The 27993-nt window shown below is 42.4% G+C and overlaps 1 protein-coding gene across 3 annotated transcripts in view; it reads right to left on the bottom strand.

Moving 5' to 3' along the window:
- Positions 1-12334: 12334 nt before the first annotated feature.
- Positions 12335-27993, bottom strand: part of MCPH1 (microcephalin 1) — a 348942-nt gene continuing 333283 nt past the window's right edge. For all 3 annotated transcript variants that reach the window (XM_075556426.1, XM_075556424.1, XM_075556425.1), the window contains one exon: positions 12335-13084. In XM_075556426.1, the coding sequence (XP_075412541.1) occupies positions 13026-13084 (59 nt within the window). In that variant the 3' untranslated portion in view covers positions 12335-13025. The remainder of the gene's footprint in view (positions 13085-27993) is intronic.

Raw genomic sequence — 27993 nt, 5'->3', positions numbered from 1 at the left:
TACTAGTCCATACATTCCTCTTTAGGTGCACGCAACACATGCAATGATGCCAAATGCAGGAAGATCACTGGCCAGTGGATGGAAAGTCCTGTGGATCCAGTGGTGGTGGACCCATCTCCAGGGCTCTGGCTGCCATCAGTGTGACTCCATGTGGCTTGACAACAGGAAGATGAAGCAGAGAGTGGCCCACATCTTCTAATGGCAGAATCAAAAAAGAGGAAGTTCCTAAAATCCTCATGAGAAGGCCATGCCCACAAGGAGGAATCATCAGGCTGTGACCCGATTAACAGGGTAGACTTCACCCCTTCATTCTTTTGTCAAGTTGACATGAAAATTGTGTAACTATCACACAACCCTTCAAGACCAATAATTTTCCGAGGTCAGATGGCTTCCCTTAGTTATTTCTATTCCTTGGAGCCAAGGGCAGACCCTGTGTTAGTATCCTAGGGATGCCATATCAAATGATCACCAACTTGGTAGCTTCGTTTTAATAAAGAAATGTATTGTCTCAAAATTCTAGAGGACAGAGTGCTTCGAGGAGAATCCTTTCTTTCCTTCTTCTGCTCCTGATAGTACTAGGAGCACTCACTTACCTATGCTGATGGCAGGACAGGACTTTCTTTTCCCTTAAAGCATGAGTCTCAGAAACCCACAGTTCTACCTTGTTCTACAGGGTCGTTCTCAGTTGGCATTGACTTGATGGCAATGAGTTTGGTTTCTTGGGGCAACAGGCAAGGTCGCTCAAGGGTCCCTGTGAGTCAGAATGGCTTTGGTGGCAGTGGGCTTGGTTCCAAAACCATGTGTAAGCAGGGCCTACAAAATATGGGAAGCACTGAAGGGAGGGACAAGCTACCGAATTTTTGCCTTGAATTGCATGGAAGATTCCTGAACCATAAATAAGTCACCGCTTACTGCGGTGACCAGCTAATTGACGCGGGTCCATCACAGTGAAGGGTCCTGTGGGTCACTTCACCAAAAACTCGTTGCTCCTTTAGTGCAGGAAGTGGACCCTTAGATTAGTTCGGGATTAAAGTCTCATTGGCACTCCAAGGATAGTCTATGGTTGCCCCCAAAACTATAAATCTCAAAAAGGGTGGGGTGGGAATTGCTCAAGGAAAACAAAATGCCAAAGGGTTCAAAATGACCGGGTACCTCTGCAAGCTGCAGCTGCGTTGGGAGGCTGCCTTCACGCCTTTGCTGGGCCCAGCAGCGCAAGGAAAAGACAAGGTGGGCGACCATTTTTCATCACTTCTCTAAAACGGGGACTACCTTGAGCCTTCCACCTCCTACTGTGCCCTTCAGTCCTGTCACCACATAATGTCCGCAGTTCTGTTTATGGAACAAAATATGTGGCGTTGTGAGTCACAGGCCTTCTCCCTCCATCATCGGGCAGTTCCACAAATCCAGAACAAAGAGTCTTTCTCTCTCCTCTGACCAGTTCCCAATAACTTAATGATTGGGTTTCACGTCCTTGGCTGAGTTTATTATCTGGCTGATAACTGGCTTTTCATACCGAGCTTTGAGGTCTGGCAAGCGCTTCCTCTCCCTGTCTCTCTGGGCCCTCGGGCAGTGGCGAGCAACCCCATGCTTGTCTTCCCAATGACAGATGGCCGGGTGATCCCCAGGCTGGGTTTTCTCCTGACAATTGCGTTCTCTTTAGGTTTGGCTGAGATTTCAGTTGCTGGCTTCCAGAATGGGATACTAAATTAACTTTTTCAGTAAATCTTCTCTCTGGAATATTAAAGATGGAAAACGATTTGTTCCCATAGATAAGCTGTGAACCCAAACATTTAAGAAATTGAAAGCAGATTAGTGAAATGACAACTGGGGCCAGTCTCATAGCGTTCTAGATGGAGCGTAGACCCTTGAAGGTCCCAAGGCTTTGGGAAAGTATTAACACTTAAACCAGGAACTCAGACCAAATAAAATATTAGCTTAGCCCGAAGAATATGTGCACACTCTTGTTTCGTTTCAGTTCAATCATTTTAATTATTGTCTCAGTCAAGAGTTCAAATATTAGGAGAGTAAAAGTGGATATTGTCTTCATGGAACACGAAAAATATACTTCCTAGTGGAACAGAGTAAGAGAAGATGACATATTGAAAACAAGGGAAATAAAACTAATTGTAATCAGAGATAGCTGCAAAAATACACACGTCGGGCTTCTATGATGGTCAATTTAATTAAGCAATTGATAAACACACACAATAATTACAAGTAAAACATTTTTCTGCTTTATCCCAATTGTTTGGGATATTTGGGGCGAGGCCTACTTGCTGTGCATTTCTTAATCTGTGCAGGGACTTCCGATCCGTTACTTGTTTGACATATGTCCTGGCTAGACACGATTCACTGCATAATGCAAAGTTAGCTCATTTCTCACCTCCCTCTCTCAGAAGGGTGTCCTTGCACTGCTTGGTTCTGCATCCCCACAACTGCTAGCAAGTTGGAGCCCGTCATTTTGGGAACTGACAATTCATCTCCACAGGGTTTCTCACAACCTCCTTGACCCTTTATTCAATTGCTGGTCCAAAACAAGTGAATAAAAAATGCTCATTGGTAATGCACAGAGTTTTCCTTGGCTAATTTTCAGGAGTACATTGCCAGGCCTTTATTCCGAGTCTATTTTAGCTGGAGGCTCCATTGAAACCTGTCCAACTTGGGTGACCATGCTGACATTTGGAGTATCAGTGGGATAGCTTCCAGCATCATAGCAACATGCAAGCCAGCATTGTCTGACAAACAGATAGACAGGTTAGAACGTTCTATATCACTGTCCTATATTTTTGCTATTTGTGCATAAGCTTTGCATATATAAATTTACATTTTTAAAACTTCCAATCATAAAAATATCTATATCCTATAGGGTTTCAAAATTATAATGACTGCTTGATAGTTCACCAGATTGGTATAGGATGCCTTACTAAACAATTTATCTATTGTTGGATATTGGGGTTGCTTCAAATTAAAGCTGAAAATAAGGAGTACTCCAGTGAGCATTTTTGGGTACAAATAATCTCTCCCTTTAACAAAAAGTTTTAAGCATCTAGCAGGGAGAGAGAGAGAGAGAGAGAGAGAGAGAGAGAGAGAGAGAGAGAGAGAGAGAGAGAGAGAGAAACAGCATCCTTGTTGCCCACCAAGTTTCGAGGATAACATTCCCATTTGGAATAGCCAATGCACAGAGGGACCATCGTTGGGTTGGCCTCTGCTTAAGACACGACACCTTACTACTCCATAGCACTACTGGGGGCAGCACCGGAGACACATTGTGGGAATTGTGCCCAGTCTGACCCACACACCATGTTGAAACAGGAAGGGAATGCAACAGAGCAGCAAGGGAAGCAAAGCAACAAAGTCCCTGAGGACTTCTGAAAATAGACTTCGGAATCGGTGGGGGCTAAGGCTTGGCATTACATCAGACCTGATCAGAAAACATTCATAAAGGTAAGCAGACAGACCTGGAACTATTCATAGACTATTGTTTTCTTTTTCTTTTTTCGTGTCTATCTATATAAGATAGGCATGTCTATCTATATAAGCTAGGCAGGATAAACAATTGTGTGGAGTAAACAACAGGAACAACGGTTCTGGGGGACAGAGGAGGAGGTGGGGGAAAGAAAGGAGAAGCCAACAAACCCAGGGACTAGGGAACAACAAGAGATCTAAAATTGATGGCGAGGAGGGCATAGACTGCCTGGTGGGGTTTGATCGAGTGCAATGTAGCCGAGAGGAAGTACAGAGAGCTGAATGAAGGTCGCAGTTGATAGTGGGACAGGAGGAAAGACAAAGGAAATAAAGGAAAGAGCTGGGAGGTAAAGGACATAGAAGTATAAACATAGGCATGTACATATGTAATTATATTAATATATAATGATAGGGATATAGGTCTATGTACATATATTTATAGGTTAAGTATCACAGTAGCAGATGGACTTTGGGCTTCTACTCAAGCAAGAACACTTTGTTCTAATAGTCGGGCATTCTGTGATGCTCACCTTCCCGACATGATAGCTAAAGACAAAATGGGTGAAAAGCTAATGTGGTGAAGAAAGCTGAATGTGCCTGACTATTACAAGATAGAGCGTCTGGGGTCTTAAAGGCTTGAAGTTGTTTTAAACAAGCAGCCATCCAGCAGGGAAGCAACAAAGCCCACATGGAAGAAGCACATCAACCCATGTGATCACGAGGTGTCCACAGGAGCAGGTATCAGGCAGCAGAAGACCCTTTGTTAGTCTGGGTAGACTAGAGAAACAAATCCATGGACACACATATGTGCGTAAGAAAGAGATTTATATACAAGAGCAATTGAACATTGAGAAAACATCCCAGCCCAGTCCACATCAACTCCATAAGCCCAACATTAGCCCATTTTTCTGACAGCAATCCATAAAGTCCTCTTCAGACTCACGAAACCCATGCAATGACGCCAAATGCAGGACGATCACAGGCCAGTGGGTAGAAAGTCTTTAGATCCAGTGGCTTTGTATGCATCTCAGCGCTGGCAGGGTTCTCTCTACGTGTCTTCTCCAGCTTCAGAGGTCTTGTCAGCAGCAATTTCTTCCAGGGAGTAGCAGAGAGAGCGATTTCCCAGAATTCTCAGGAGGCCATGCCCACACAGAAGTCTTATTGACTATTTCCAGATTGACAGCCTAGACCCCACCCCTACACTCTTAATCATTAAATTGACACCAGATTAGGTGATGCCTACCACAGACCACCAAACAATAAACCTTTTAGAAGTGAATGTGTGGAGTCAGAATGGAGACCCAAGGACCTCTCTAGACAGTGGGACATCCCCTCACAAAAGGATCACAGGCAGGGACGAGTCACACCAATGTACAGACAAGCAACAATGAAACACATAGGATCTCTTCAGTTCTTTAATGCTTCTCCCCTACTCCCCAGTATCATGAAACTGGCTAGACCAGAGCATGTACACTGGTACAGAGAAGAACTCTTGACACACAGAATCCAGGACAGATAAACCCCCTCAGAACCAATAATGAGTATCGATACCATGAGCATGGGGGAAGGTATGGGGAGAAGGGGAGACCAATATTGATTGATGTACAACACCACCACCCCATGGGGATTAACAACAGAAACATGTGTGAATGGAAATAGTGGATGGTATAAAATGTGAAAATAAAAATAATTTATAAATGATCAAGTGTTCATGAGGATAGGGGTGGGAGCAGAAAAAAAGAGGAGCTGATACCAAGGGCTCAAGTAGAAAGAAAATGTTTTGGAAATGATGATGGCAACATGTGTACAAATGTGTTTGATACAATTGATGTATGGATTATTATAAGAACTATAAAAGTCCCCAATACAATTATTTATTAAAGTAAAAAAAAATTAAGGGTTAACTTCTAGGGTTTCGTAGAAGTTAAAAAATATTTCTTTGGTAGAAGTTGAAAAATATTTTTTTCTTGTTCTGAATTTTATTTATCTTTGTGGCTGTTGTTGAGAATATATCCAGCAAAATCCACATCAATTCAATAGTTGCCACATATACTAGGTAGTGGCATTGATTACTTTCCTTGAGATGTACAATTTTTTCCTGAAGTGTTCTTTCCTCATAATATAAACTCACTGACCCTTCAAGTTGCTAGCTAATCTTTTAAGTTATTGTTGTTCATTTGCTCCCATGTAGATCGTGAAAGAGCATAATGCTTAAGGCAGCCCTTTAAGATTTAAGGATTATCTCAGGGCAATAGTTTCGGGATTTCATTTCCCTTCCATGGCTTCAGAAATCCTGGCATCCATGAGAAGCTGACATCCCACCTTACATTCCCCCCCTTTGATCAAGATTCTCTTATGGGGTCTTTGGTTTACAGTTCAGCAATGGCAGTCAGGCACTATCCAGTTCTTCTGTCTCACGGCAACAGAGGCCGTTGTTTAGCGAGGTCACACAGTCCATCTCCTCTTATTCCTGACTCTCTTCCTCTGCTGCTTCTAGTGAACAGAGATCAATCAGATCTTTGTTGGCCAGTTACAAACTGCTAGGGCCCCAGGCACTATGCAAGGAACTAGGAGGCAGAACACAGTCACTAAACGTGTTATTAGGCAGATTAAATGGGATGTCCCCTGAAACCAGGAGCCTAAACCTTCAAACCAAGGAACCAATCCCATGAACTATTTAATTCTATACAAGTAGTCTGCCTCATCAGCTAATTTTGGTTGATGTTCTTGTCAATATGTTTCTTACACATTTTTTGGGCCAATTCAGTTCTTCACAATTTATTGATAGCAATTGCAGTAATTGGCAGGGCAACCCTACCAATTAATCAATGTGATTTTTCCACCACTATTAACTGTCCTTGCCTTCCCACCTCCACCCCTGCCATGAAATAACCACCAAAAAACTTGTCTCTGTACATTAGCCTTAACTTGTCTTTTTATATCTCTCTAGCCTTTTATGATTGGCTATTTCCCTTCGTATAATGCCTTCAAGCTCCATCTGCACTGCCGTATATATCAAGACTAATATGCATGAGGGGTTTTTTAAAAAGTCTGGAAAAATGGAATGAAAAGATAATGAAAAATTTCTACAAATTTTTGAAGTACCGTTGTACATTCTTATGATTCCATGTTTATTGACAAATTGATTTCAAAAAGCATCGTGGCAATTGCATTGCCACTCTTGGTTCTGCAGGGCAGTGTATCTTCGTGTTCTTGTCCTTGCTTTCAGAGCTATTGTTTGTCTTCAAGTTTCTGTTGCAACTAAGTTGAGTACAACTCACAGCAATCCTCTAGGACCGACTAGAACATTCCAAGAGGTCAGTAAGGCTGCAATCTTTATGGGAGCAGATAAGAGTTGTATGAGCCCCCGATAAAATTATTTAAAAGAAATACAATGACTTGGTTTATGCCTGTGACAGACTCTCACTGTAGAGGGTGCCTGGCAGGGCCGTCATGTCAAGGGGCAACGGGAGAGTCCAGAAGGCACAGTGGCTGATCTCTCAGCTAGAACTTTTGAAATTCTGTCTTTTGAGTGGCCGTTATTGAAAGCAATGGAGCTTATTTTCTGGGACTGCCTCAGGATGAACAAGTCCTGTGGTCCAAATTAGCTATGGAATCACTCCCTCCTGGATGTGGCAATCCCCAGGAATCTTGTCCTGTTTGCAAGATCTTCCTGGTTAAAATTCAAAACAGGACAAAAACAGTTACCATTGAGTCAGCTCCCACTCATGGTCACCCTACGTGTGTCTGAGGATTTTCAGTGGTGGCTGTCTCAGGAGATAGGTATTTCTTCCAGGGTGCTCCTGGGTGGACTTGAACATTCAGTGTTAAGGTCTGTTTGTAACACCCAGGAACCCTAGCTAACAGTTACTCCCATCTTTATTTTGTGAAGAGGTGGGGAAGGACAGCATTTGAAAGCCCGGAGATTCTGTACAGCATGAGCTGATGGCGCATAATGAACGGAGGATTTTGTGTGGGGAAACTGGGTCCTTGAAGGGACACCAGATGGTTTTGTCCATGGATTTTGGGTTTCCTGCTCCTCTCCTCCTGGCCACACTGCCCACAGGCACGGCTAAGCAGGGCTGCCTGCTTCCGGTTGCTCCATTGAGCTATTAACTGGAGCTCAGGGGCTGTTTGTTGCCTGTTATAATTGAGTGGCATTCCTGGGGTTTGGGTTTTTGACTTTCAATTTCCTTACAAAAGACTCATACTATTTTAGGAATACATATACATGTATGCATATGTGTGGGTGTATTTATACACACATGGTTTTCTGTTTGTTTATGGTGAGTCATTTAGTGCGAGGATTTCCTCTTAAACTGTTGGGTCAGAATAATAAATATATCCAGGAAGAGGCCTCTGATTTTTGGTTTGTAGAATGAAAAGTCAAAGGAAATGTTAAAAGTGGAGATGTGAGTTCCGGGGGAAATGGCAATCCAGCTTTTCTCCTTTTTCCCCCAGAATGAGGTAGGATGGGAAGAAAGCCACCTGGCATCTTATGCATGATCACCTGACTTGTTCTTCATCACTCTTCATCATCTCAGCTGACAATGACCACCTTTCCCTGCCCCTTGGGAAGGCAGCGTGTGATAGAATTGTTTGTGAGAATCCCTGAGCAATCACACAGTGAAAGTGGGTGCGCCCTGCTTGAATGTGAACGTGCATTCCATTGGCCGTTCATTGGCAGGGGCAGCAGGGTCTCTCCCAGTCGTCACATGTATTTTACTTTCCATTCTTATAAACAGGAGTAATATTTATCAGCCACTTATATGTTAACCATTTATTATATGTGCACATACATTAGTGTTCTGTGGGAGAAAGATAAGACTGTCTACCCCATAAAATTTTATAGCTGGAAAAACAGCACACCTCTCATCTCACTCTGCTCCATTCATCATTTTCAGCACAGTTGGCCACTGACTTCTTGAATACCTTCTTGTCTTAGGTTCTGGGAGATCAAACTCTCTTCCTCTCTCACACGTAGGCATATCTGAGTCTCTGCTTGGTTCCTCTATTTACTAGACTTCAGGCTTAGAGTTTGGCTCAAACTTTGGCCCCTATTGCTTTGTCTTTCTAGGTAATCTTATCAACTTAGATAAACTAGTGTGTTTTGAGTCTCTGGGTGGTGCAGAAGATTGATGACTTACTTGTCTGCTAGCCAAAAGGATGAAGGTTTGAGTCCATCCAGAGGCCCCTTGGAGGAAAGGCTGGTGAATTACTTCAGAAGTCAGCCAATGGAAAACTCCATGAGCACCCTTCTCTTTGGACACACGTGGGTCGCCATGCATGCTTATTGATTTATTCTTAGGCAATTTCTCAACTCTAGACCCACATAGGGTCACAACCAGTCAGTATTGACTTGATAACCGAGTGTTATTGTTGTTGTTACACCCACATATGGAGCCCTGGTGGTATAAAGGATTATGTGTTGGGTTGCTAACTACAAGGACAGCAGTTCAAAACCAACAACCACTCTTAGGGATAAAGATGAGGCATTCTATTACTATATTTTAAAAAGTTACCGTTTTAGAAACACACAGGAGTAGTTTAATCTGTCCTCCAGGGTCAATGAGTCAGAATCAACTCAATGGCATTAAGTTTTTCTTTTTGAGACCACATATCCCACTATACTTAATATCTGAATGTAGATGTCTCATACATCTCTCATATGTAACACATCTAACATAGAATCCTTAATTTTCTTGAACTGTGATGAATGTATCATTGTTTCTATTCATTCCTGCTTCGTGATGGAGAATGAAATATTCCCATATTTCCATGGTGTCAGAGAAGGCAAGCATGGGGCTGCTAAATGCACAATTTAAACCCACCAGCCTTGCGAGAAAGAAGCTCTCTGTTCCTGTAAAAATTTAGTCTTAGAAATCATAGGTAGTAGGAATACTCTGATCGATAGAGTCACTGAATTGGAATGGACTGGATGACAGCGGGTTTGGGTATGCCGTGTAACTTGTCTGCCTTCTAGCGGAGGAGGATACCTAACCTATATTATTACTGCTCGGCTCACCAGAAGTGGACTACTCATTTAACCTGAGTCCTAAAGCAAGGCTTATGGAGCAAGACTTATAGCTGCAGACATGTAACGGGAACAAAAACAACCCATTCTAATAAAACATTACTAGAAGCCAAGTGCGTCTGATCAGGTTCGTTACAGTAAACACTGACTTATGCATCAGTTTTATATAAATTTTTTCCTTTTACATCTCTATACCCACAAAGCTTTCTCAGTGGTGGTGTAGTGGTTACTCATTGGGTCAGCAGTTCAAGAGAAAGACGAGGTTTTCTACTTCGAGAGTTATGGTCTTGGCAACCCACAGGGACAGTTCTACCCTGTCCCTCAGGTTCACTATGAGTCAAAGACACTGCGAGGGAAAATACCTATAAACCAACGTTCCTATGCCTGAAATTCACATCATTGTCATTCTACTCACTTACTCCATTAGGAACTAGGCGCCATTCTTGATTCTTCTTTCTCTTCATATTGGATCAATCCTTAGCAAGTCCTACCATGCCTATCTCCAAAATACAAGGGGGTTTCATGAAATTTGTGGAAAATTGTAACTAAAAGACAAATTGCAACAAAAAGAGTCATGCCTACTCTGTCCCTGGATTCTATTTCATTATGCACCGGATCCTTTCTTAACCATCCTGTTTCAGACGCATGGTCGTTTGCTCTTCGAACAGCGTCCAGCTCTTCCCTACCTCAGGGTCTTCCCACACGTCACTCCCTCCAGCTACATGGCTTTCGCTCTCAATCTTGGAATCTACTTTTTGAATGTCTAGCTCCTTTTATTTATGTTTGAGGTGAAAAGTCTCCTTCTTAGAAACCTTTCCCGTCACCTTTTCTAAAGCAGATTCCCTCTATGCAAATCTCTAACTCATTATTTTTTTTTCACTCAAAGATGACTTACTTCAGTTTACATTTTTAATGTATCTGCTTTCCCTATAAGAATATATCCTTTCTGGAGGCAAGGACAAAATCTTTCATTTGTATTATACTTCCCTGGGATCTAGTGTCCAACAAATGATGAGTCAACATTTGCTGAATGAATTAATCATTTCATAGTAAGCAGTTTTAACAGAAGGCAAACCATGAACAGCAATATTTTGAAAGGTGAACGAACCTACCTCCAACCTCCATCTCAGGCATCTACTTTGGTGGATGCTTGTCTGGGCTCCTCTTGGCCAAATGACAACATTAAATGTTCCATGTTGTATGTCTTTCCTTCTCCTAGTACTCCTCTTTCCTCTTTCTCTCTCCTTTCTCTCTTGGCTCACTCCCGTCGAGTCACTTCTGAGTAGAAGCCATATGAAGCTACCCTGAGGCAGTCAGAGGTTCAGAGTTGAAGAAATCATGAGGAGAGCCCTGCCAGCACTGAGATGCTCACAATGCCACTGGATCCACAAGACTTCCCACCCACTGGCCTGTGATCTTCCTGCATTCGGCATCATTGCATATGTTTCATGAGTCGGAAGAGGACTTTATAGATTGGTATCAGACATATGGGCTAATATCGGATTTATGGACTTGATCTGGACTGGAATGTTTTCTCAATGTTCAACTGCTCTTGTATATAAATCTCTTTCTTATACACATATAAGCATCTATGGTTTTGTTTCTCTATTCTACGTAGACTAACATAGCGTTATAAACCATATCAAGGATTTTGATTCCCATCACTAAATAGTTCAAGTCCTCTTGGCTTTTATCAAGTGAGGCTGTGTCATCTCCATGTTACAGGGTTGTTAGTGAGCCTTCCTCCAATCTGATGTCATGTTCTTCTGTATCTGCCCAGTTTCTTGGATTATTTTCTCAGCATACAGATTGAGTAAGGATAGTGAAAGGATACAAGGGTCAAAGATGACTTGATGGTACCTAACATCATCAACAACATCATCATCATTAACTAAGGATTGTTGGATTAAATGAGGTACTACATGCAAAAAAGTATATATAAGGCCCAGCACAAGTAAGTCCTCACTTTGGCTTCTAGGAAGAGACTCTTGAATGGCAACAGTGTGGTTGGCAGCAGGAATCAGAACTTAGCACTGAGGATCCACCAGGATCAGGTGGATCGGATACAATGGTGGCACCCTGTGATCACTCTAGTGGAGAGATGTAAAGTCCTTTTGTGACTGGTCCCCAGTATAAGTCAACAAACTGTCATATTTAGGGGGATATTTGGTTTTGTGGGAGTTCTACCAAAGAACCTAAATTTCAATGTAGCACAGAATGCTTGTGGGTAGAGAATGGGGCTTTTGAGGCAAAAGGATTTGGATGCAGGCCTGCTGAATTGTACTAATATCAATTCTTGTCTGAGGACAAATATCGTAAGATTACTTGGGATATAGGAGGGGCCTTTAAAACTTTGTGGGAAAACTCCGTTATCTTTTAAGTTCATTTTTCCACGATGCTTCTTTTTTTAGTATGTATATATATATATATATATATATATATATATATATATATTTAAAACTAGGGAGAACCTCTTATTTCCAGTTCTATTACTAACTCCTTTCTCAAAGTTTTCGTCTGGGGGAGTTGAAATTGATTTGCGGTAGGAACAGGAGCTGCGACGAACTACAGACAAATGACATGCCGAGAGCAGAGTATCAGAGGATCATGATGAAGTCTTTCACTGCCTTTGAGTAGATGCCAACTCACAGGGACCCTACAGGACAGGGCGGAACTGCACCGAGGGGTTGACAAGACTGCCACTCTCTACGGAAGTAGAACGCCCCATCTTTCTCCAGAGGAGCGACTGGTGGTTCTGAGTGCCCATCTTGCGGATCACAGACGAACGCGTAATCGTTACACACACCACCAGGACTCTTAAAGTTTTCACATAGTTGGATTTATTAAAAGGCCCTCAATCAGTATATCTACATTTCAGCTTCAGTTGCCAGTGTCTCCTAGTGGACTTTCAGCATCATGAAAGCAAATATAAGCCTTGATCTCTTCAGGGCGATTTCCCCATCAGTGAAGCCTGAAGAAGTGAAGCGTCTCAGCTGGGACTGGTCAGCATTGCAGCGCACTCTCCACACTTCTTTCACACCGTCAGTAACTACTGTCCTAAGAATTGCAGAAATGTAAAAAACAACACGAATAACCGATTAATGCATTTTACATCTAGTACAGAGTAAGTTAAACAAGATTTTTATATCTGAGCCAAGACATGTGGGGGATTCTTTGTTATCAATAATAGAATAACTTAAATATCACTCTATTTAACATATGTTGCATCAACGAGGAAAGTTCTTTGTCCTTTCAGTGACGACGCTTGCTGAGATACAAATACCGACATTACATGAAAAAGGCCCAAATTGGACTGGCCAGCATTCCTCGGAAACTAATATTCAGCCATCAGAAAGTCCTAAAGCAGTTCTTTTACATAAAATCCACAAGCCACACAAGGCAAACATATGATGATATAAAAATCCTTTCTACGTCAGTTGTGTCTCTTCACAGTCTTGTTTCTCATGTGGATGTCCAAAGACAACTTTGCAGGCTGGCTGCAATAGCCGCGTGCTGAGTGACGGCTTCATCGTTGCAGCAATACGTAGTTTTCAGAGGGGCAGATCCTGTGCTGAGTGATGGAATCTAGAGGAAAGAAAAGCAGCTTAAGCATTTATAATAGTCAACCACATAAAAAAAGTACAACCTTTAGAAATATACACAAAATCATACTTTAAATAAATCTTAAATAATGTAGAAAAGCACTATTCATCTGGCCAGATGGCTCGTGAGGCAACTTGAATAAAATTAATAAAAGTAAAATAATGTAAAATACTGCAGTCACACTAGCAATGTTACAGTGCTCATTTGCCACATACCCTACTAGCTGTGGCAGATTTTCATGGCAGAACATTCCTTTCCTTGTAGAAATGTCTATTGAACAGAGTAGAATTCTCCAGTGTGAGAACCAGGAAAGGAGCCCCGGTGGTGTAGTGGGTTATACACTGGGTTGACAATTGAAAGGTCAGCAGTTCAAGCTCACCAGCCACCCTGCAGGAGAAAGATGAGGCTTTCTGCTTCCGTCAAGAGTTATAGTCTCAGAAACAGCCTGCTGGGCTGCTCAGTGGGAAAGGACTAGACGGCAGTGGAGTGGATATGGCACAGGGAACCGAGTTCAAACACCAGTAAACTCTCGCGCACAGAACTAGCAAGTGCTCAGCTGCTCCTCCCTCAAAAAGGCTGGGGCTCTGCACCCCTCACGTTCAGTGAATGGATTGGCCCCCTCGCTGGCCACGGCCATGGGCTCACTGCAGGACTGGGCAATGTTTCCATCTGGGGAACACAGTCCATTGGAGCTGGAACAGACTCGACAGCCCCTCACAGCAGCAGCAGCAGCAACGGTTCTGCAGGGGGAAGACCTGGCAATCTGCCTCCATGGTCAAAGCTGGGAAACCCCTCAAGGGCAGTTCTTCTATCATGCAGGGTCCCTGTGGGTTAGGATGGATCAACACCACCACAAACCTGCACACATAGATATACAAATAGTCTCCAATTATGACAACCATCGATGAGTTCTAGGCCATGCCCTCCTTCCTTCCGACCTATCTACCGACATACTTATTTTACATGGAGTACAAAATAGGAAGAAATTTGAGTTTTTCATTTTTCAGTGGAAGAAGTTGGACAGATGAGCTCTAAGGACCTGGTAGATGGAAACCCTAACATTTAATCAACACATGGGTGGCGGCCCTCAGACCAGCCTGGTGCCGCACAGGGCTACAGCCCCAGTGGAGTACGCAGCACAGCTGCCCTTGGACACCCCCTTTGATTTTACAGGGACACGGCACAGCTCCATTCTTAATGCTACTTTCAAAGTGGAAAGGAACGTAGTGGGTCATCTGTGTAGATTGAGACACTAGCCAGGAGGTGTATGTGTGTGTGTGTGTGTGTGGGGGGGGTTATATCAGAAAGGCCTTAGGAAATCACAATGCTGAACAACGGAGAGCTGAACCATGAGGGTTGCGAGATACGACCAGGGCACACCGAGTTTGGTTTATGACTATGGAAAGAAGTATGAATATGGAAAGAAGTGCTTTACTGGTAGGCTAAGTTATCCGATGATTCTGGACCCACGGGAGGCCCCATAGGGAACTGCCCGGTGGTGTCATCTTTAAGAAAGCAGACTGCCCTGCCTTTTTCCCAGTGGCTGGTTGGTTCAAACTGCTGACCTCTCCTTTAGCAGCTGAGTGCTTCAAGCACGTGGGCTCTCAGTTTAACCCAGCACTCAAATTCTGTTTTCTCCTTCCTAAACAAAACACTTGCCACACCTTGACTAACTGGAAAGGACGATCATTTGAATTTCAAAAGGGAAGAACACTATTATTTCTTAAGCTCTTTGGAGATTTGGGCACACCACTAATTCTCTTAACAGCCCAATACTATTATTATCTCCTTTTATAGTTGAAGAAATGAGGCTCAGCCATCCTAAGGTATTTCTTCAAATTGCACTAAGTGATTGGAGTGAGATTTAGCTTCATTTTGTCTGATTTCATGCTGTTTCCACTTAACATGCTAACTCAGTTGATTATTTCTTCTATATCAGAGGGTGGGAAATAAAACCAATGTATATATTATTGGTCCTCTGTGTCTGTGGGTTCTGCATGCACAGATTAAACCAGCCATGAATGAAAAATACCATGAAAAAAATCCCAGAAAGTAACATTGGAATTTCGCCTCATGCCCACCATGACACAACCCATGTGAATAAGGGGACATGGCCGCCTGGTGCTGTGGTCCCGGCCTACATTTCACGGGTCCTCAGTTTCTCACCAGCACTTGCTTGAGTATTGTTCACTCACGTCTTGTTTGTTAACTACTTGTGTTGTGTGCTCCCTTTGTTGCTGTGAAAAAAAAGAAAGAAAAGACCCCTAAAAAGCAAATAGGAGCCCTGTGGGTGTAGTGGGCTATTCATTGGGCTGCTAATGGCTGGGCCACAAGTTCAAAACCACCCGCTGCTCTGTAGGAGAAAGATGAGGCACTCTGGGAAAGATTCAGTCTGTGGCAGTACAACTCTCTTCCTTAGGGTCACTAGGAGTCGACCTGAGGGCAGTGATTTAAGAAGCAATCAAGTGTCAAATCCCCGAAAGACCAAGAGGGAGCATAAGTACTATTTTCCTAGTAATTATATTGTAGGAAGGTGTTTAAAAACTCCGTGGAAAGATTCCATTTTCTTTTAATGCCATAATGGAAGCCCTCTCTCCATTATGTACTACAGCTAATTTAGAAGTGATTTGGAGACTACAGGCGGATGTGTGTGCATGCCATTTATAGCTGGGACTGAGCATCTGTGGGTTTTGGTGAGTGCGTGGTGTCCTGGAACTAGACTCCCACAGATACTGAGGGAAGACTTTACTTGGGAGGCCTGAGAAAGTTTATGAGTAATGAAAAGACAACGGACTGTCCCCATGAACTTTGTGAAGCCCCCTCTTATATAAGTGACCCTGACCATTTGAGCCCTCTTATATTTGAAGAAGAGCACAGATCAGGAAGGGCCAGCCAAATTACTTTTCCCTCCAACTTCATATTTTAAAACTGGAAAAAATATAGCACAAGAAATACATATGTACTCTTCTCTTAAGTTTAGTCACTGCTAAATGCTTTACCATATTTCCCTCATTTCTCCCTTGCTCTCTATGTCTCTATATGCACTCAAGCTCACGCCGTTTTTATTCCTGAGAGGTCGTTGCAGATACGAACACTGTATCCCATTACACTTTAGTGTGTGCCTCTAAAAGTTACCTCATTGTTCTTTAAAGTTGTTACCTTCCCCTACTCTGCAGCTAGGAGCAAATCAAGGACACATGTGGCATTTAGTTGGCTTGTCTCCTTTAATCCCAAATAGTTCACCAGCCATTTAGTGTAACATGCCATTTTGAAGCACCCAAGCCAAATAGATTGCAGAATGTCCTTCAATCTGTATTTGGTTATTTCTTCAAGTTGAGATTTACATTGAATATGTTAAATTTAGAGAGGAAGAACTTTTCGTTGGCAATGGATTCACGTGCTACTTCAGCTGGTACATGATTTCAGTTTGTCCCATCATTCGTAAAACTAAGTCTGATCTCTTGGCTTAAGGTAGTATAATGAATGGAAATGTGTCCCTCATATGCCCCTCCCCCGAGATATTTTTAAGTCCTAATCACCTGTAGCTGGGTGTGACTTTGTTTGGAAATGCAATGAGATGCCATCTGTTAACATATTGGAGTAGCACTGAAAGTCCACTGCCATTAAGTAGATTCTGATTCATATGACTCCATGCAGGATTCCCTAGGCTGACAATCTTTACAGGAGCAGGTAACTCTATCTCTCCCTGAGGGAGAGAGAGATTTGAACTACTGACCTCTGGTTAGCAGTCCGATGCTTACCCAACAGTGCCACCCTAATCCACTCTGAGCGGCATTATGTAAGGACGGTGCCCTGGAGATGCAATGGTTAGCTGCTCAGCTCAAAGGGAAGTATCAGAGTTTTAACCCAATTGTTGCTGCACTGGAGAAAAGACCTGACATTCTGCTCTGTAAGTACTAAAGTTTAGTTGTACTCTTGTGGATTTTTGTTTTCCTGCCGTTAGCTGTTTCTTGGCTGCTGTTGTTGGTGTCTTTGGTCTTATAGCGTTTTGATTTTGTCAAAATACGACCGCCACAGTAAACCTGAGTCACACATCCCCCTCAACAAGCAAAATTCAAATATGATAAAGGGAAAAGTATCAGAGCTAAAATTATGAACACCCTATTCTTAGAAAGCCATGGAGGACAGTGGGAGCCCGCAGCCAATCTGCAGAGCATCCAGTCAGATGAAGCTGCTGGCAGAGCCCTCTAGCCACAGGCAAAGGTCTGGAACAGCCTTACCATCAAAAAGAGAACACTGAAATCTACATTATCCTGGATCAAACTTGATACTTAGTCAGGGGACCTCCCTCTTGACCCAACCTGAATTTTTCTAAGTACAAGCATCTATCTCTTACTTGTTCCATGACAAAAATTTCATCCCTGACTTTTTAAATATTGAAGGTAGCCTTTTCTTTCTTACGAGTTGTTGGTATTTTTATATTTATATTATTATTACTTAACCCATACCACTTTATTTCATTTTTATTTTGTATTGTTTCTGTTGGGTTTTCCAGTTCATGAAGTACAGAAGGAGTGGGTGCACAGAGATAATAACTGATGCAAGGGTTTATAAAGGATGTAGAGGTGGGGGGTGGCAGATAGGGTGGTGAGAGCATTAAAACGGATTCTGATTACACAACTCATATTAAAGGTGATATAACCTGGGGGGGGGGGAGGAGAGAAAATGTTCTAAAATTGATTGTACAATTCTTCTTGATATGATTGAACTACTGAATTGTATATGTGGATTATATGCCAATAAAACTGTCGACAAAACAAAGAAAATTACAGCCTAGCAAACTCTCTGAAGTCATTTTACTCTGCCTTTAGGATCACTGTGTGGGATCTACTTGATAGCACACAAATCATCATAAAAAGAAGAGAAGAAACAGCCGACACACTAAGAGGGAAGACTGCCCTGGTGATGCTGTAGCTACAATTCAAGAAATGTCCCAGGAAGCTGGACAATAAATAAGGAAGAATGAAGAATTAATGCAACTGAATGGTAATGGATATTAAACAAACAAACAAACAAAAAGTCTTTCTTGGACGAAGTACAGAATACTCTTTGTTTCATATACTTTGTTATCAGGAGACCAGCCCCTGGGAAAAGTCACCATGCTTGGTAAACTGGAAGGTCAGCAGAAAAAGAGGAAGACCGTCAATGTGATGGACCAACACAGCGGCTGTACTAATGGGCTTAAATGTAACAATTGTCAACATGGCACCGGACTGGGCAATATTTTGTTCTGTTGTACATACTGTTGCTATGAATCAGAACTGATAACACTTAGCAACTCCAATAACAACCAGAAGCAGATAGAAACAAGCAAAGATCTTCCCCTAGAGACCTCACAAGAGAGCTGTGCACCTAACTCAAATCCCAAATTCTCCGACTATTACATCCTGAATATGAGACAGTGTATTTCTGTTCTGATCTCTCAACTAGTTTATGTGACTTTGTTACATACAAGTGATGTTACGGATTTTGCTGTGTTCCCTTAAATATATGACAACTTATCCAGGCCACGAGTTTCAGTGTTATGTGATTATCTTCCATGTTGTGATTTGATGTAATTATTCTATGTGTTGTAAACCCTAACTTGTGTGATGTTAGTGAGGGTGGGGGCAGCTGCCTGACCTTTGGGCACTATCTCTGACAATGTTCTACTGCTACTTAGGAGGCTCTTTGTTTCTGACAATGCTCTGCTGCTACCCATAAGGTTACTGAAAATACCCGAGCCATGGTACTTTCCATTGCCTTCTCCACATAGGAGGGTTGGACATTGACGATGAGAGACTCAAGATGAACCAAAGCATTTGAATTATGGTGCTAGCAATGCCTATTGAAAGTGCCACGGGCTGCCAAGAGCCAACAAACCTGTCCCAGAAGTGGTCCAGCTAGAAACACTCCTGAGAAGCAAGGACAGTGAGACTTTGTCTCAGTCTGTAGAAAAGAACATCCTGCTTGGTAAAGTCGAGGGTCAGCGAAAAAGTGGCCGACACTGGACAAGAGGGACTGGTAACAGTGGGCTCACACACAAGAGCAGTCAGGGCCGGTGAAGGACTGGGCAGTGCCTGACTCTGATGAACAAATGGTTCCCGTGGACTGGAACTGACCGGACAGCACCTCACTGGCAATGAAGCGAGATAAGAGAAAGTTACGTTTGTGAAGCAGGATACAGTCTACAGATTTGGTTGTGTTTGGAGTCAATCTTTTTGGGATATAAAAGAGCTTCAACAAAGAAGCAGAGATTGGGGGCCCTCATCACACTAAAGAAGACCTGGAAACAGAGTTTGTTCCTTAGACCGAGAGGAAGATTGATGTCGAGAGATATGTAGATTGCCAATGAATGCCAGGCCCGTGAATGTTAAAGGGAGAGAGCCAACAGCGAGAATGCCTTCTCGTGCCAGCATCCTAAATCTGGACCTCTCGCTTTTTCAATTATGAGAAGCAGTTGTAGGAACAGAACAAGGAAGAAATGCGTGGTTTCCAATCAGGGAAAGTGTGCATTCGGGTTGTAGTCTTTCACCAAATTTACCCAATCTGTATGCTGAATAAATAATCCGAGAAGTCAGACTAGAAAAGAATGCAGCATCAGGATTGGAGAAAGGCTGAGATATAGTCAATTAATATGGCCCTTCTAGTCTTAATTCCTTATATATTATAATTCTGGACTCTACATTTGTGGCTATAATCCCATTTTGGAAAGCGTTCTTTGCGATGCTAAGGAATGTGATTACGGTGAGATGAACTCTTTCATTTAGTAGAGGGTGTGAACCATGTCACGGTCCTTTGTTTCCTTGGGACTAAAGTCTGCTGACAACAAAAACCATGTCTTCATCAAAGCCACTCCTTTGTGTACCAAGGCGACCTCAGACACAGAGAGAAATCTCAGGACCTTCAAGGAACCAGAATACGTTCTCAGGATTTCTGTCTGAAGTGTCAGAGACCAAGACAAGAGGCCCTAGAGCAGTGGTTCTCAACCTTCCTAATGCCTCAACCCTTTAATACAATTCCTCATGTTGTGGTGAGCCCCCAACCATAAAATTATTTTCGTTGCTATTTCATAACCGTAATTTTGCTACTGTTATGAATCGGGTGACCCTTGTGAAAGGGTCGTTCGACTCCCCCAAAGGGGTCATGACCCATGGATTAAGAACCACTTCCCTGGAGGGGGCACCATGAAGACCAATGAAAAGCACAGAGAAGCCAGGCTAAGATCTGAGGCTGAGAACAGCGAGACTGTGAGGCAGCGCAGGGGACTGATTTCCTGGGCCAGAGGCCAAGGGACGCTGTGGCTAAGAGGCTGAGGCCCAGAGACTTGGCTGCTGGCTGAGGAGCGGTGTTGCTGTGGACCGGTGACTGCATCCTTATTGCTTATTGACTGTGACTTGTGGTCTCCTGTTGCCTTCCCTAACAAAGGCACTGTGGGAGTGCTCTGTGAATTTTGTGTGGCCATTGCCACATGTTCTCGAGCTCAACAGAAAAGTAGAGTGTCCTGGGAGGAGCAGGTGGTCTCAGAATAAGGTGAAGAAAAATGGAGGGTGGAGGCATGTCTGACCTCTGCCTTGTCTTCAAAGCGCTCTTTCTTCAAAGGCTTATTAACAATCTGTGATATACAGAAAACACAATCTTGCTTGTTGCAAGGGAGGAGGACTTGAAGCACTTGCTGATGAAGATCAAGGACTGCATTCTTCAGCATGGATGACAACTCAATATAAAGAAAACCAAAATCCTTGCACTTAATAGGTAATAACATAAGAAACAGGGGAAAAAAGAGACTGAAGTTGTCAAAGAATTTCATCTTTCCTGATCCACAATCAACACTCATGGAAGCTAGGATGGTTGAGATATCTTCTCAAGCAGTTTGGTTATATTACCAGAGGAAATCAGTTCTTAAAGAACTTACTTAAAGAAGTATATCATTGTTTATAAAGCAGAGTCACCCAAAAAGATGAAGACTCAGTGGGAAGGTACCATCCGGTGGCTGCAGCAACGGGCTCTGCCACAGCAATGACTGGGTGGACGGCGCAGGGTCAGGTCGGGTGGTGGCTGCATCAGGACCAACAATAACCAACAGGCATCTAACAATAATAACATTGGCTCAGGTATTTTTATATATTAAATTCAGTATTATTCATCCCTGTATTATTCATTTGACGTTAAATTGTCTCATATTTCACTAGTGGGAGCGCTTTCAAACTAACTCTTGTCTTTTTCTTTGTTGTCAAATCTTCAACAGTTTTAGATCACATCTGTATTTTGTTGCATAACAAAGATTATCCAGGGTCACTTTGTAACTGCCCGTCCCATCTCTAGAATCAGCTTCTCATTCCCTGTTTCTTTTTCTTTTTTTCTCCTCCCCTCCTCCATCCTCTCCCTGTTTCTTTTTAAGGATCCCTGGTTCCTATTTCTTAAAAAAAAAATCATTTTATTGGGGGCTCGTACAACTCTTATCATAATCCATATATACACCCATAGTGCGAAGTACATTTGTACATTTGTTGCCATCATCATTTTCAAAGAATTTTCTTTCTATGTGAGCCCTTGGTATCACCTTCTCATCTTTTCCCCTCCCTCTTCCCTCCCTCAAGAACCCTTGATGATTTATAAATTATTATTATTTTTTCATGTTTTATAGTAACCGATATCTCCTTCACCCAATTTTCTGTTGACCATCCTCCTGAGAGGGAGTTATATGTAGATATATCATTGTGATCAGTTCCTCCTTACTGCCCCCACCTTCCCCATACCCTCCTGGTATCTCTACTCTCCATATTGGTCCTGAGGTGTTTATCTGTCCTGGATTCCCTGTGTTTCCAGCTCTTATCTGTACCTGTGCACATGCCTGGGTCTAGCCAGATTTGTAAGGTGGAATTGGGGTCATGATAGTTTGGCAGGGGTGGGGGTGGGGGAGGAAGCATTAAAGAACTAGAGGAAAGTTGTATATGGATAAATTGGTACCACTGATCGTTGCTGCTGGGAATGCAGAATGACACATCCATTGAAAAACCCAGGAGATTGGATGGGTTGCTAATAATGTGAACAAGAGGCATGGTATCCTTACAGGATGGTACTATTTAATAAGGTGCATGGAGCCAAAGCCCAGCTGTAGGCAACTGGACATTCTCTTACAGAAGTGTCGCAGGGAGGAGAAAAGCCAGTCAGGGTGCAGTACAGCACTGATGAAATATACATCTTTACTCTAGTTCTTAAATGCTTCCTCCCTGCCACTATAATGATCCCAATTCGACCTTCAAGTCTAGCTGAGGTTAGACCAGAGGTGTACACGTGTACAGATCAGAGCTGGAAACACAGGGAATCCTGGATAGATAAACTCCTCACGACCAATACGGGGAGTATAGATACCAGGAGGGTAAGGGTAAGGTGGGGGGAGAAAGGGAGAACCGATCACAATGATCTACATATAACCCCCTCATTGGAGGACAGACAACAGAAAAGAGGGTGAAGGGAGGGAGACATCAGACAGTGTTAGAGTAAAAATAATAATAATTTGTAAATTATCAAGGGTACATGAGGGAGGGAGCATGAGAGAGGGAGGGGAAAAATGAGTAACTGATACCAAGGGCTCAAGTACAAAGAAAATATTTTGAGAATGATGATGGCCAACAAATATACTTGACACAATTGATGTATTTATGGATTGTGATAAGAGCTGAACGAACCCCCAATAATATGATTTATTAAAAAATTCTCCCAGAACTAGGTATTTGATAAATTTTACTTCTTATGAAATTTTTTTCATATAAAAATCACATAAACTATTAAGGTAAGTAGGCAGAGGGTTTGGTATGTATATTTAACCACAATGAAACAAGGTGCAAATAGGACATTAGATAAGGAATATTGAAGAGGTGATGCTTTTTTTAAGAACCAGTGCTGCTGAAATGTGGTGCTGGCCAAGAATACGGAAAGTACCATACACTACCAAAAGGGCAAACAGGCCTGTCTCGGAAGAGCGATGGCCAGGGTGCTCCTTAGAGCCAAGATTTCATTTGACGCATTTTGGACATGTTGTCCCTGGAGACGGACACCATGCTTGGCAGCGGGGCAGTGGTGGAGAGCAAGGCCTGCAAGGGGAGGACGGACACAGCGGCTACAACAATGGGCTCGGTCACAAGAACACCTGTGAGGCTGCGCAGGCCCGGGCAGCGTTTCCTTCTGTTGCGCACAGGGTCACTACGAGGCAGAATTGACTACTCGATGGCACCTAACAACATCAACAACAACACATGGAAACCTTTGCATAAGATACCAATAAATAAAAATGCTAAAGGCAAGAGAAAGATTAAGACAGATGAAGACAAACTTATAGCACTTCCAAAAGTAAACACAAAACCCAGCCCACCCAGAAGAGCTAAACCCACTGCTGTTGACTTGACCAGGCAGAGAAGAACTGCCTGCAGTGTGGTCAAGGCTGCAGTCCTTACAGAAGCAGACTGCCTCGTCTTTCCTCACTGCATGCACTTGAGTTTGAACCGCTGACCAACTAGAGTTGGTCAGGACCACCCCCCTCCACCCCAAATTAGAGTCCATTTTATATTCGTATTGCCACTGACAAGGGAATCTATGAAATATAAATCTCCCTCAATAATTCACTATGAAGTAATAAATAATTTACTATGAAGTAATCAAGGAAATGCAGCAAGTGTTGAGGCTGCTTTTCACCAAACATTTAAAAATAAGATTGGTGAAGGTGTGAGGGTATGGAAGCATTTATATAGTGATAGTAAGACTATAAACCGTTGCACACTTAGCTAGGCAAACCCTTATATACAGTCATCTTATTCCATGATAGCATTTTATAGCAATACTTATATGCCCACGATTAGTCTAGAATAATAATAATTTCGAGTCATCTCTTAAATTACTCCAATTTGAATAAACAGAGACACGTACACAGGGAGTTTATAATAGTTGAACAGAAAATATAATCCTATATGTAGAACAATAGGAAGAGTATAAATAAGTTAAAGAATTAAAAAGAACGTAGAATGTATATGGTCTAAAGCAGAAACATCATTAGAAACAGAGTTAAATGAAAAACTCATGAAACTGTATTATTCTCCACTTACGTAAACAAGTTACCTGAGTAATACACACATACATTTATTTGCATACAAGTATTTTGAAGACTGTCGTTACTTTGAGGAAGGGTAGGCAGGCTGGATGATAAAATCAAGGGCTTTAATATTCTACTCCATATACTTCTCTGTTGTTTGACATAAATATGAAATAAAGGATAACGTGTGTGTGTGGCATGTGTGCATATGCACACACTGGTAGGGGCAGGGGGAGGTGATTATGTAAGTACTACTTTTAAAATTTATATAAAACAACGGAAAAGCCTAAAAGCAACCCAAATTGCAGTTTGCAAAGTGCCTGTCTTACACTGCCTCGCCTCTGTGGCCACCTGGCCCGAGTCACTAACCCAAGGGCCGCTGAGAAATTGTGCTGTGGTGCCCTGGTGCTGTAACTACACAGCGTAAGCAAATGCGGGGGTTAGCACAAATGAGCATTTGACCGCTGAGCAATGGCTGAGCGCCAGCAGCGCCATGTCCAGGGAGCCCCTTACAGCTCCCAATTCCCAACTGTAAACACACACATGAAAAATGATTTCCATCCAAGTTCATTTGGCATCCAAAGATAACCACATCCAGAAATTCCAGTGTCACATCATATGAGTAATCCTTAAACACCCAATAAAATGGGACCATAAGGACAGATGTTAAAGTAAGCCAGTGACAGCTGATGGAAATAGAAACAAATAGTAAACCGAACAGCACACGAACAGCTCTCAGGAAATTTCAAGTTAAAAACAAATAGTGGCTTTTGGGGGGTTATTGTTTTAAATAATAATATTTAGCAGGTCTTGCCCACACATTTATACAAAAGTCAATTAGTCATGTTCCTGTGTGGCCTTACACCCTATAGTTAAGATAATGAAGTTCCATGCTGCCAACTTTTTTTTAATAGCATAGAATAGTAGGCAGGTCAGTTTCTTGAACTAAAATTCCAATTGCTAACGGCTAACTATGGCAAATGATACTGTGTGCAGACAGTTTGAGAGTACCCATAATACGTTTATGAGTTTTATCTTCCAACTCAAATCAAACTCTGTGCAGTCAAGTTGATTCCAAATCATAGCGACCCTGTAGGGCAGAATGAATTGCTTGTGAGCTTTTCCCAAACCACCAGCAGTTCCACTGGGAAAAGACAGGACTTCCTATTCCTGTGAACTGTTATGTCTAGTAAGCCCACAGGGGGTCGCTATGAGTCATCACTGACTCGATGGTAGTGAGTTTGGTTTTGGAGACTACTTTAGAGACCAGCTAGAGCTTAGTATGTTATTAATGTTCATAAAGTCCTTTCCCAAAATGTGCTGTGTTGCCCTGCTGTGTAACTTTCGTTCACGGATCTTACTTCTCTCTGGAATCATGTCAAACAAGTCTCTCCCCCTCTTTAACACAGTAATCTTGTCGGCTTCTCTTTTATAAACTAAGTACGTGAGCATCCTTTCAACATTTCCTCAGTGGTCCTGGTTTCGAGATATGTTTCCATTCTTCTAGTTGCTCAGGACTCAACTCTGAGTGTCATTTAGATTAGTCCGTTCCCTGGTACACAATATCTGATCTATCATCAAGTCCAATACAGCTCTAATTGTTATACTGTAACAACTTCTGACAACCTCACACCACCTCCATCATATTGTCCTAGTCGTCATCCCTCATCATCTGAACCACTGACAAAGGCCTATTTTCCCTGCTCCCAATTAGAAGTACGTACCAGAGCCCATGGCTCCCCTACTGAAAACACTCCAGTAACTTCCATTCACTGTTAGAACAAAATGCAAACATCTTACCATTTGTCTAGTAAGTCTTGAAAAATGCAGTCTCTGCCTCTCTCCAGCTTTGTCTATCACTCCATCCCCACTCCCTTCATTTCAGTTACCCTCAACTGCCTGCTTCCTTGAAACCCTTGTTTCCTTGCTCTAGACTAGAGGACTCGTCTCTTAGATCTCTCTTTATCACTTGGGTCTCAGTTCAAAGGCTGGTCCTCAGAAGGCTTTCCCTAATGGACCTGTTCCGCTATACCATCAGCCTCACAACGCACCCTATTTTCTTTGTAGCACCTAGTACTATCAGAATTTCAAGAAAGGTCTCTTCTCTTCTCCTTTTGAATGTAAGTCCCCCAGATATTGTATATTCCTTGGTAATTGCTGTATGTCTAAACAAAAGCAAACATCCATTGGAGTTGAGTTGATTCTGACTCATAGTGACCTTATAGATCAGAGGAAAAACTGCCCTCTCGGCCTCCCAAGGCTGTAGATATTTAAGAGACTGCCGACTCTTTTTCTGTGAGTGGTTCGTGGGTTTGAACAACTAACTTTCAGTTAGTAGCTGACCTCTTAACCAACGCACCCCGAGGCTCTGTGCTACACCCCTAGTGCCGAGAATATGGTTGGCGCATGACAAGTACTTGATACAGTAACTACTAGGTAAATGAATAAGTGAGCTGATAAAATGAAGTCTATTGGAAAGAAACAGCTTGGTCTAATAATGAAGCAATTTTCAGCATCCTTCCCTGTCCCCCATTACTCTGCCATTTAATCAGTCACATACCTGATGTTTTTCTAAGAATATACCAAGAAAACAGGCTGTTCTCATACACAAGTTAGTCTGTGGTTTACTTTTGATTCCTAGAACACCTATGTTAACTTCACATCCAAGAAATAGGAATAAGACTGATAGGGCTGGCCTCAGACTACCACTTATTGTTTCTTGAATTTCATTTCATAGTGATTCATTATTAGGTCTGGGAATGCTGCTGATTTTAAGTGACTTTACTGAATTTTTCTCTGTAGACAAGTGAATCTTATGTAAATAAGGGGAGTTGTGTCCCTTCCTCTATTGTTCTTTTATAGTTAATAGTTTGTTTCCTTGTCTTGGAACCCTAGAATACTGATGAATATGAAGTGTGATAACAACCATGTCAATCTTTTTTAACTTGCTACATTTCATAGATACTGTGGGATTTTGTTTGTTTTTAGCTTTTTATTGTGACTTGGATGAAGATTTAGAGAGCAGATCATCACTTTTACATTCAACAACTCCTACACCTTTTACTTTGGCTTATTCATTGCAACCCCCTCAATGCGGCCCTCAGCTACCTCCACCCTGCGCTTCCTGCCTCTACTCCTCTGAGATCCTGGGCAAATGTTTCCATTTTGACCTCAAATGGTTGATTATTAAAGACGTTCTTACCTTACTAGTGTTATTGTTCCCCTTATAGACCTATGGTTTGGCGGAAAAGCGAGTCATGGGGTGAGTTCATTTCCAGGTCAGAAGGGCAGCAGAGGGTCCTATTCTCAGAGGGTTCCATCAATCTCTATCTGATCAGTAAGCTTGGTATCTGTTATGCTGTTGAGCTTTCTCTCACTCTATCCAGAGCAAGGTAGTGGTCTCCAGGGACCAATTTGTTCTTCTAGTGTCAGGATTGTGGAGCCTGATGTTTATGTGGTCAAGATTTCAAGATACCAGTGGATCACAAAATAAGATGTAAAACGTTGTCTTTGTGAATTATGCTATGCCAACCGATACTGGTATCCCCTGAGGCCATAATACACTGAGAACTCAGTAATTCAATCTCTCAAGATGTTTGGTTATGTGTAAGATATTTTCCTAATTGCCTCTTGTAGGCTCTATGACACTCATAAATTCATTTGTAGCAAAGGTAAATATCCACGTACAAATATACTTGGTCAAGCATGTATTCCCAGTCTCCCGCCCACACCCATTCAGTCTGCATGTTTATCCATACATCGGTATTGCAGGATTGTGTACATAGCGATATTCGCCTCCCTT

Source organism: Tenrec ecaudatus, chromosome 8, assembly GCF_050624435.1.
Source record: "Tenrec ecaudatus isolate mTenEca1 chromosome 8, mTenEca1.hap1, whole genome shotgun sequence".
Classification (NCBI taxonomy): domain Eukaryota; kingdom Metazoa; phylum Chordata; class Mammalia; order Afrosoricida; family Tenrecidae; genus Tenrec; species Tenrec ecaudatus.
The sequence above is the reverse complement of the archived record's forward strand: the minus strand, read 5'-3'. Positions and strand labels throughout refer to the sequence as shown.